The sequence below is a fragment of the Nematostella vectensis genome, chromosome 13 (assembly GCF_932526225.1).
Source record: "Nematostella vectensis chromosome 13, jaNemVect1.1, whole genome shotgun sequence".
Lineage (NCBI taxonomy): Eukaryota > Metazoa > Cnidaria > Anthozoa > Actiniaria > Edwardsiidae > Nematostella > Nematostella vectensis.
In genome coordinates this window covers 8,752,334-8,763,474 of record NC_064046.1, presented here as the reverse complement: position 1 = coordinate 8,763,474, position 11,141 = coordinate 8,752,334, and the positions used below count along the sequence as shown (strand labels likewise).

Genomic DNA, 11,141 nt, shown 5'->3' with positions numbered 1-11,141 from the left:
ACGCATCGACCTCACGGCTTAGATATTCGTCATTTCACGACTTAGGGCTTGTTTCCCGAGAAAGGAAAGCATCCTCTACACATTTGGAGGGTTCCATGCCACTTTCCTCTTGTTACAGCTAAGTTGTTCTCATTTGTATTTCTTTTTACTTCTTTGCGAGTTATATTTCCGTGTATAACTAAAGTTATTTTAATAAATGTGGAGAAGTCAAGAATCGAAATCCATCGTGTTTTGATTTTATGCAGCCATATGCAGCCAGCATATAGAATCCTTTGATCAATCCTGTAGAATACTAAACGAATGTGTCTAATGAGATTTTTGTTAGGTCTCCGAAGCCACTTGAGCAGTTTATTCATTACAGGGACGTTTGCATAATGGATGTTTTTTATTTCATTTTTTTTTTATTTGGGGTGGGGAAGGTGGGGGGCTCATTGTTTTACAAGAGTAGCTGTTGAAAAACATTAGCCTGGTGGGATGTATTTTGAAAATCATGGGCCATTATAGCCAGATTTTTTTAGGGGTTAAGTTTAACTTTTCAGCAAACCATTTTTCTCTCAGGTTTGTTCTGTTGCAGTGGTACTACCTAGGTATCCCAGTTCCCCTTAGCCTACAGTGATACTAATTTATCTTTCATTTGAACACAACTCCCAGTTAAGTGGGTTAGTTTGACCAAATTCCTCTTCTTCACCTAGCTACAGGTCTGCTTACTTGCTTGATAACATTATTCTTTAGTAAAGTTTTCAACTCTCGCATAACATAAACTAATTGAAATGTCATCATTGTGTCCCATCTATTCCTACCAGAAACTAATATTTTGGCCATTTACTATTTCTTTCTATCGCTACCAGCACATGCAGCTCTCTGTGAGATTATAGGAGGGACACAAAAATTGTCTAATAAAAGCCTTTATACAATCATCTGATCTGTTAAAGCTAAGGGCAACTTGGGATATACTGGAGTGATTTTTAAGGGTAAATTTAGTGGCAACAATGAAAATAAAATACAAATTCAGTCCCCTTCAGAAGACTTAAACAAACTTTTTGAGTAAAAAATATCAAATAGTTTTATTTTTTTCAGACCAAAGGTTGTTCCCTTTGAAAGAAGCTGGGATGCCATTTGAAAAGGCTTCAAATACTAACACTTCATTGCTAAAACAACACCCGGATAAGATTATCAACTAGCTATTGAGGACAAAGGTGGAACATGAGGACAAAGGTGGAACATGAGGACAAGGTGGAACTGAACATTCCGAAAAACAATTACAGTTAAAAACAAAACAAAAGCTGCAGTGTTTCTATTTGCTTATTTCTTTCATAGAAAAAATTATCATCGCCAACAAACTAAAAATTTAAGTATAACATTTGAAACTAAATTTGACATTAAAACAGCTAAAATAAGTCATTACCAAGAGTGTCAGTTCGTTCTGAACACCGCTGAGAAATTATAAAAGATGACCAATATGAGCATGTGTGAGGTTATGCGTGGAACAAACTCCTCCAAACATCTCATCGAATCTTCGAGGCAAAACAGCCAAGCCAACCCATAAAATACAAGCGTCTTTGAACGTATTACTTCGTTTGCTACTTTTGCATAAGGTTGATTTCCCTGCAGTATAATATTCGCTATTCTCTGGTCGCCATTATGGATTTGGCGAATTTCACTAGGCGTTCGGGGAGATGGTTTCCTGTGACGTCACAACTCTTACCATCCACAGGAAACCCAACCACAGGAAACCCGATAAGAACGCCTTGGACTAGGCTGGCATACAGTCGATTGACAAAAGGTTGTCCTCAACCGGCTGTACGACTACGCGACAAGCCCGCATGTAAGCATGGGTAAAGACCACTGAAGCGCTTATCTGCATATATTAGCCAATATCATCATAGTCAATCGCTGTGCAGTAAACGCCGCTCATTAAGAAAATCGCTTCAGAATAACGATACTTTCTGAACAAACCATTGGATGAAATAAGCAGGATTTTTATCTCAGGAAAGGTATCATTTAGGTAGTTTTGGATTGTTCAAATCTACAATATTCGAGGCGAAAATATGAAACCAATTGCTGAGTGATACTGGTCACACGAGAGGTTTTGTCACGAGTGGTTGTCACGAGTGGTTGTCACGAGTGGTTGTCACGAGTGGTTGTCACCAGTGGTTGTCACCAGTGGTTGTCACCAGTGGTTGTCACCAGTGGTTGTCACCAGTGGTTTTGTCACCAGTGGTTGTCACCAGTGGTTTTGTCACGAGTGATTGTCACCAGTGGTTTTGTCACGAGTGGTTTTGTCACGAGTGGTTGTCACCAGTGGTTTTGTCACCAGTGGTTTTGTCACCAGTGGTTTTGTCACCAGTGGTTTTGTCACCAGTGGTTTTGTCACCAGTGGTTTTGTCACCAGTGGTTTTGTCACCAGTGGTTTTGTCACCAGTGGTTTTGTCACCAGTGGTTTTGTCACCAGTGGTTTTGTCACGAGTGGTTGTCACCGGTGGTAAAAAACGTTTTGAGTCTAGTAGTACTGTACGGTAAGACTGAAGTTATGCGTTGGCTAATATATGCAGCTAGACGCTCCAGTGGTCTTTACCCATGCTTACATGCGGGCTTGTCGCGTAGTCGCGAAGCCGGTTGAGGACAACCTTTTGTCAATCGACTGTATATGTGTGTGCATTTGCATTTGTAATTTCTCGCACGACGATGTGTGCATAAAAATAACAAACACAAAAAACGTATATTTTTTCAAGGCCTTTCACATATACATTGGCGACGCCTGACTCCTTAAACGTGGTGTTTAAACATAAATTTAAACAACTAGCGCAAATAACTTTGCAGGTGATCGGTCTAACATGTCTTTGTAAAACAATATCAGGTAGGTATGTCTTACGGAGATAAATCAGATTTAACACATGGCGGAGTATTTCTGGTGTATGCCTAAATTCTGGGCGATACATTAACATGTGTTCGGCGACATTTGGGCTGGCTTTTTAGCGAAAACTGAAAAAAAAACTCGATGAAACACAAATCCCTTTAGTCTTGACTACTGTGGTATGGTATTACGCTTCCGACACTATAGAGCATAGTGTGATTTGTTTGCCCAACTACCGGCATTGCTGAACCATCACCGGATAGGGTTTTATTCACCAGGAAATATTTAGAAAGTAATTGTAAAAACTTTTGTCTCGGAGTAGCTATCGCCTTACGATGCTAAAGCAGGGCCGTAGCCCCCCCCCCCCCCCCCCCCCCCCCCCACACACACACACAATATTTTGAAAAATTATAAGGAAATGACCAGTAGGGGCGTGGCTATGCCCCCTCCCATAGTGTCTTAATGTTTCTGTATTGTGCCCGCCCCCCCCCCAATATTTCGAGGCCTGCTACGGCCTAGTTTGTGTGATTCCATTGCTGAATCTAATCCCAGGCAGGGGCGAATATAGGGGGGGGGGGGGGGTGGATATCTTTCTATCTGAGTCTCTTTGTTTGAAGACAATTTAAATGTCTAAGGGACGGAAGGTACTTCCTTCGCCTGCTTGATTTTGCTGACGCGACAAATCCAATTATCAGCGTGAAGTATTGTAAGATACCTCTAGTGACCTACCAAGAACCACTGGATCAGTTATAAGCCGTCTATCCGGCGATCATCCACCTCCCATTTAGACAACCTGAATCCGGATTATATAAATGTTGCACCAGCAGTGATTGCCGTTTAGTAAATCTAATTGTGCAAACTTTTTGTGTCGAACTAACACTACCACACAAAAGCCTGGAATGAAATGCCGGAAATCGAGTTACACTCAGGCAGACATGGCCAGACATGCATATTCCAGGATCGAAAGTGTGAGAACGTGTCTTCTTATTTGGCTCTGCTTGCGATTTACTAAATCCCTGATTATCCTTTTATACATTATCCTTTACTAGATTAAAACTTTTTTTTAATGAATACGGTCTGTATGTGGTGTTTTTGGACATGTTTTTCTGCCGCTTTTTTATCACCTCATATATTGTTCTAATAAGGGAGTGCTAGTCAAATAGCCCGTTCTCGCACTGATATAAAAAAATATATTGGGACCCACATTAAGACATATACTGTAATCATAGACTTTAATTATTTCTTTTATTGATACCAATTACTCTGGGAAGACTCCCTGGACAAAATGGTGGTTCAGAAGTTTTCTAACCAAAAACTCGACAAATACAGTCCCATTTCTGTGGATGGAACCTGGGAAAAGTGTTATTGTCTGTAAGGAAATAAGTCGACTCTGTGTCGGTGTTCTTTCCCATAGGAATTTTGGCTCAAAAGGGGTTGTGAAGTTGATCGAATTAGCACCACCGTCGGCCATTGCCGATAGCGCTTGAACGAACACACAGACACTGGATAGTACGGCGGTTTCCATTGGAGCGTTGCTGCGGCTTATTTCTATCGGCGTCGGCAATTGGTCGCGTGCCGAAAGCGGGAGGGACATTGTCATAGCGAAATTTATTCACCGCGGGGATATATAAGGTTAGAATGGAGGCTGGAAGAAGCAATCAGTTCTTACTGAAATCTCCGTGCTAGTCACAGCGATCTCACGAGTAATTTAAGATAACTCAAAATTTACGATAAGTTCGAAAGTTTTTTTGGTAATTTGGATCAAACATGGCCGTAAGGAATCGTTCTTGTGATAAGAATTTGGCGAGCCAGATCATGCAGTCCAGAGTATCCGGCTCTTCCATGAGAGTATTTCAGGTCTGTAAAGTTCTTACGACCGAATATAGTTTTGATTTCCTCAGCTATAATGTTGCTGATGTTTTCTTTATTTTCCTAGCTGCCTGATGCGTTCGTCGAGGAGACAGATCGTCGACTAAGACTGGATGGCGTTCCCTCTTTGCTCAGGAAAATCCAGAGACAGATTCGTTCGGGAGATCGATTGAACGTTCCTCGCTGTACAAAATTGCTCGAGGTTAGAATCATTACACTTTGGAATGGGACATGTTACATGACTAATTTTATCCTGGAGGGATTATATAACATTTCGACTGCTTCTTCCTTTTGGTGAAAAGTTATTTCGAGTGAATGGTTCGAAAGTGTGTCATAGAAAGGCCAGACGTCTCCCCTAGTTAATATTCATGTCATATTTTGCTTCATCGCAGGAATTGTGTGAATCGCTGAATCAAGAAGGAATCCCTCCAGGTCCGGAATGCAATTTTCCAAGCATGAAGTTAGAAAACGAAAAATTCAAGGCTGGGAAGATTGTCAATTTGTTTGGAGGAGTCGAGGTACTTGCAAACATTCATAAACAAAACACACGATAGAACTCAGCTGATGTCGATAATACCATGTTTTTCAACATCGTCACAGAAAATAAGTCTCTCCTATCGAAGTTTTTGCAAAGTTTCAGCAATATATTTCATTTAGTTTGTTTGCTCGCGTGGTGCCAGACAACTGATGTTAAGGCCCGACTTACTAATTGATCGGGAGGGGATAAAAACAACTTTTGTAATTACATAGGTAATCATAATTGTGACTTCCAATCCTGACTTTCACTGAGGATTATATAAGCTTCGGATTTTACCAGTGCATTCAATATTATTATTGTTGCAGACCTATAATTTTACAACAACTTTATAGTTTTTGTAGTAGTACGTCACGTGCTATGTACACCACTCACTATAAATGTGTTCTTTAATGGAATGCGTTCGAATATACACATGGAAATTACAAATCTCCTAAAATCAGAATTGTTTAACAGGGAAATTTAAACTTGCTATTAACATTATGTCCGACTACACTGTAGCGACCGACATGCACTGTTGTATTTTATTTTGTGACCTTGTTTTAATTTTCTCTACTCTTAATTTTTCCCAGATGCTCATAAGTTTGTTATTTCACCCTGCTAATTCTTCTACAAAATCCAGAGGCCGAACAGTTAATGGTGAGTTTCCACTGAGTGTTCAAAAAAGACGAAATTGAGATGCAAGAGTGACAATGTTTACAATTTCAAATAAGATGTTCTCAATTGCCAGTCATTCTTATGATTTTATAATCTTTTTCAATAGTGGCACCTGTTCAGGTTGACTTGCTCCGTGCGACTTGCTTAGAAATTCTTCATAATCTGTGCCTTACTGTTGATGGTATCGCTGCTGCATTGGCCAAGAAGAATGAACTGATCACCCATTTATTCACTTTTCTACAACAACAGAGGACTTTTATGTGAGTATTTGTCAATAGGGGTAACAATGATAATGTTGGTGGTAGTGATGATGATGATGGTAATGATGTTGATGATGATAAATCCCTCTGTTTGCAAATCCCAATACTTAAGCTTAGATTAGCTCTTAATACTACTCTTTTGTCATTTGTAGGAATGCTGCTTCTGTTCTTGAGGATATCTTAGCCGCAAAGAAGGAATTAATTGATTTAGAATCTATAGGTATGTTTTTTAGTTTTATTAACTTGCATGCATTGTTATGTGGAAACTGAATTGGCTAAATGTGTTATACTTGAGAAAAAAAGACCTGGTTTCACTCTTTTATTTTGTTATTTTGTTTCAGGAAACCTGAAACAACTTATTTCAACATTAGAATATGGAAGACTCGCCAATTTCTGCCGGGTGTTATCATTCACCTTGACAGATATGGAGGCAGTTGAAGACAGAAGCACATGTAAGAAATTCAATGTCTTTAAACCGATCACAAAACATGTGTAATACAATGTATCATACAGTAACACTATAGATATGGTTCCCAAGAGATCCATACGCCTGATGTGCCTTGGTCTTAATATGTTGTTAATTAAACTCATTGTTTGCCACTTTAGTATTAGCTCAAGATGAACAAGAAAGGAAAGGACAGGACCAGAAAGAATTAGCTGATAGTAACCAAGGTAAACTCCCAATCATGTCATCTGAACTAAACACAAATTTATTTCCCAAACAGCCTCAAGATATCTCACTCAAATACATCCTAAACCCATCTTGTTGTATTTATAGAAAGCCTTATCAGAATCCCTGAATTTCTTGCAAGACTAGTAAAGCTGGCGTGTAGAAGTTTATGTAAGTGTTCAATAAATCTTATGTTTGTAGTTATTTAGAGTTTATCCTTTTTGTAATAGACTTCATATTTTATTTGATTCAGCTGATGCTCCTGTTTGGCCATCAATGTTCGGGAATGGTCGTGATGGTTTAATGGAATGGCTTGGATTTCATGCGTTTCTTGAGGATATGCTTGGTAATGAAGGTATTTTTATTATAGTAACACCTAGATTAGGCTTGGAAGCAAAGCATGATCTTGACTCGAGCAACTCTAGTATCTATAGGATTAATATAGCTTTTTTGAACAACTTTGGCAGGAAAATCTAAGTTATATCAAACAGAGATATTGCAGACTGATATTCATGGTGGTTTTTTTTCCACAGAAATTGATGAGCATGCAATGCCTTCACTGTCTCGCTCTCTCAAATTGATGCATGAGGTCATGTACAAAGTTGAAGTATTCTACGTCCTCTGCCTTTTCTTGACGGGAAAACACAAGCAGACAGTTCAGTCTAAACTCTCAGAGCTGCGACTGATCCCTGGCATGTGTGAGCTGTTCGACAACATCATATGGCAACATACAAATGCAAACAGAGGTCTGATGGAGATTGAAGGAGATCATGAGTGCACTCCTGTAAGTAACCTAAACGAATTAGCTCTTGTTTATCACACAGTATGATGGAGGGATAATAAAGGAAAAGTCATCATATATTGCATCTGTAATAAGAATTAGTTCATGTTTGAAGCACAACTTGGTAGAAAGATAGTGAATGAAAAGTGATCTCAAATGCAGCAGTGAGAAGTGAAGTGAAACCAATAAATCTAAAACATCCTAACTTCTATTTTTTAACTCAGGAAACAGCACTGAAAATCCAGTTCCTAAGACTAGTCCACAGCTTCTGTGATCGTCATGAGAACAAGCACCTCCTCTTGTCCCCACGTGAAGTTGATGAGCTGATTGACATCTACAGTAAGTGAAGTTTTCATTTTTCAGTGTACAACAACAAAAATAAAATCATGGAGAGGTGAAGACTTGCCTGAATATGTTTTGTAACATTTTTTTTAACTGCTGCTTTTTGATTTTGTAGGACAAAATGACAGAGAAGTCCCTAGTAATCTCTTAGCAATCAACAAGTAAGTAAAGTACTGTAATATAAATGACGTGCTCTAGATCAAGTATAACTGATGCACCATGTGAAACCTTACAGTAACTAGGCTATCCAGTTCCAAGACCTCACACAAAACATTCTCAGCATTTTCATCTTACCATTTTCTCTTGTTGTGTTCAAAGGAAGCGGTGCTGCACTGGTGAGAAAGGTCTGCTGTCTAAGATCCTGGAGGTGCTTGTGAAGACCCCAGCGACGGCAGCGCTAAGGTTCTGGTTGTCACGAGCGATTGAGGGGTTCTTACGTGGCCGGTCTTCCATTGGTGATCAGCTGTTCCTAATTAAGAGAGGTCTACTAGAGGTATGAAAAGGACTATAAAAACCTCTTAAACTCATTCCCTTAATCTCTATATTCTTCTCTCTTAGTACAAGTGTATCATCTGACACTGAATCTTCACCCTATGTATCACTCTTTTTCTTAAAAAGGAAAACTAATGACTCTATTATCTTTTTAGCATCTTGTTGAGCACATTACTAGCCCTGAGCTCAAACCCAAAGAGATCCTTCAGAGCAGCTTTGACCTGCTTGGGGAGCTGATGAAGTTCAATGAGGTCGCCTTCAAGATCTTCAACTCTGTCGTGACTGACAAGCAGTTTGAAAAGTTCCTGTCAATATTGACGTCCAATGTAGTGGATTCCAACATGCTGATCAGATGCCTGATACTAAGCCAGGAACACTTCCTTGAATCACCATTTGGTGGTAAGTACTTGATGTCTTCTAGCACTATCATGTTTAGCATCTCATTTGATTGTCATGCAAACAAACATCTTGTCATTAATTCGTCATGGAAACAAGCACCTCTTGATTCCAGAGATTAAAAAACTAGAGCGAAAGAATGTTTGATTCCAGAGATTAAAATAAAGGGTGAAAAAATTGAAGACTCATTTTTTGAAGTATATTGATCTTTATTTTATCAACTTACAGGTGTCCCTACTGAAGCTTGTAGACTGAGTGCACTCATCAATGACTGGGAACAGAGAATGTACCTTCTGTACAAGCTGATCAACTCCATCACCGTCACAACTCTCACTCAGGTAAACATCATGGCCACAATTGACCAGTATTCATAACACACAAAAAGTCTTATTGTCTTATGTTGGATTTCATGGATTTAGGTAGTTTTAAAATGTAGAAATCTTGGAATCTTGCGATTACATTATCTGCAGTGAAAGCAACATCATTAGCCTTTTTGCTCTTGTCTGAGCTGTTTTCCTTTACTAATCTTATGTCTTTCTGTTGACAGGAGAATGTTAGCTGTCTCAACACGACACTCGTCTTCTTGATGTTTGCATACAAGCAAGGCCACCTACCCATGTACCTGAGTGCCTTTGTCCGGGAGGAGAAATTGCACAAGAACCCTGGCTTTATCATGAAGAACTTGAGGTATTTAGACCTTTATTCAAATAATTGCAATAACTTTATATAATAGAAGCCACTGTAGGTATTTTAAACACTGCACTAAAGCTGGGAAATAATTTGCTCAATCAGTATTTTGTGAAAATAATTTGAGATGATTTTTTTGTAGATTCTTCTATTTTTCTTTTGCTCAATGTGCTGTCTTTGTTTCTGCAGGAGACTTCTTGAATTCTGGAAGACACACTATCTGAGACGGGGCAAGGATTGTTCTGCCCTGGAACAGAGCTCTTGCATCAGTTTTGACAGGTGGAAGAAGGTGGTCGATGTCCTTCTTCAGGACGACATGGCGTGCACATCCTCAGTCAACCACTACCTGACCGCATCCCTTCCAAGCACTCCACAGACTAGAGACTGCTAGTGACACACATAGGTATAATATATAGCAATCGTTCTTTATATAGCTAGGACTGATGTGTAAATACCCCGAGTAAATTATATGGTGAAGCGTTAGTGCTTGAGGTTGGATTTTAGCGCATTATGATAATGCAGCATCACTTTTTACTCATTTTGTTTACAGTCTTGAAATAAAAACATGGAAATCCAATGAAGAGATTTTCTTGTCATAAGTAATTAGACTGTAATATGTAAAAATTATAAATAGCAAGAGCTTATATATTTTTATCATAATTTAAAATACAGTATGCGTGAAATGACGAGTATTGTTAGTTTTTTTATATCAGTGATTTGTAAAGTGAAAAATTGTGACACCATTACATTCTTTTATACGGTTTTTGAAGGTTTATGCCTCGTGATTGTGATGTCATTAACGTCATCTGTTGTAAATTCTAAGGTGTTGTAACAGTACGTTAAGCAAATAACTACACGCGTTCATACTGTACTAGAAAATTCAAATAAAACTTCTAAAGACGGTAAACTGGTAGTTGTCTAAATATTTAATTTTCTGGAAATTACATCGACATCAAAGCCTGTATAGATTGCCTTAGGCTACTTTCCTTACCTTGACATATGAATTACCATATCAAGATATTTGTGAGTATCTATGATTAAAAGTTCTATCAGAGAAAGACCGGCGCTATAGTTACAAATATCATGATATGGCCCACGCTTATCCCCTCCCCCGCTTGCATAGTTTGCTCAGTGTTTGCTTAGCAACCTTTCAGAAAAGCCGATTTTGGGTAATCGAACCAATTACCTTTCCAGGCCACAGAAGTATGGGTCTACTGGCAGGGCATGGGATACGAATAAAGAAATACATCATATATTTTCAATTTACACTATTATCACAGTTTAGCGCTTTACAATTCTTCCAATGCGAATTAAGCAGTACCCAAACTAAAGAACACAAACTTCTAGTAAGGAAGTGAAATTGAGGGCCGAGAAAGAGGAGACAGGTTGTTTACCATTTAATCGGAGATTCCGGAATGAGACCCCAGTTTTTACCGGAATGCCATAATTGTAAGAAAAAGTTTCTTATATTCCAGAATTTGCGGGGTGACTTTTCAGGCGTGTACCCAGGATGGGGGGGGGGGGGGGGGGGGGGGTGGTGGTATCATGGAAAAAGCATAGTAGTTGAAGATTTCTTGATAAGAAATTACCCACTTTTT

The 11,141-nt window shown here is 39.0% G+C and overlaps 1 protein-coding gene across 2 annotated transcripts; it reads left to right on the top strand.

The window, feature by feature from the left end:
• The first annotated feature begins 4,454 nt into the window (after positions 1 to 4,454).
• On the top strand, positions 4,455 to 10,450 carry LOC116602121 (short transient receptor potential channel 4-associated protein). 2 transcript variants are annotated; one of them, XM_032363274.2, is made up of 18 exons: positions 4,455 to 4,711; positions 4,791 to 4,925; positions 5,116 to 5,241; positions 5,831 to 5,897; positions 6,022 to 6,175; positions 6,328 to 6,395; positions 6,517 to 6,627; positions 6,782 to 6,847; positions 6,954 to 7,016; positions 7,099 to 7,200; positions 7,379 to 7,629; positions 7,851 to 7,965; positions 8,084 to 8,129; positions 8,287 to 8,461; positions 8,616 to 8,859; positions 9,085 to 9,194; positions 9,404 to 9,543; positions 9,733 to 10,450. In XM_032363274.2, the coding sequence occupies exons 1-18, from the start codon at positions 4,622 to 4,624 to the stop codon at positions 9,932 to 9,934; spliced, it is 2,265 nt and encodes a 754-aa protein (XP_032219165.1). In that variant the 5' UTR covers positions 4,455 to 4,621; the 3' UTR covers positions 9,935 to 10,450. The 2 variants fall into 2 exon arrangements, with proteins under 2 accessions (XP_032219165.1, XP_032219166.1); XM_032363275.2 differs by having other exon boundaries at positions 4,456 to 4,711; positions 7,099 to 7,191.
• The last annotated feature ends 691 nt before the right edge of the window (positions 10,451 to 11,141 follow it).

Coding starts and splice junctions, on each gene's coding strand:
- LOC116602121 (XM_032363274.2), top strand. CDS start 4,622: ATGGCCGTAAGGAATCGTTCTTGTGATAAGAATTTGGCGAGCCAGATC. Junction 6,848..6,953: donor ATTAGCTGATAGTAACCAAG/GTAAACTCCCAA, acceptor TTGTATTTATAG/AAAGCCTTATCAGAATCCCT. Junction 7,201..7,378: donor GGATATGCTTGGTAATGAAG/GTATTTTTATTA, acceptor TTTTTTCCACAG/AAATTGATGAGCATGCAATG.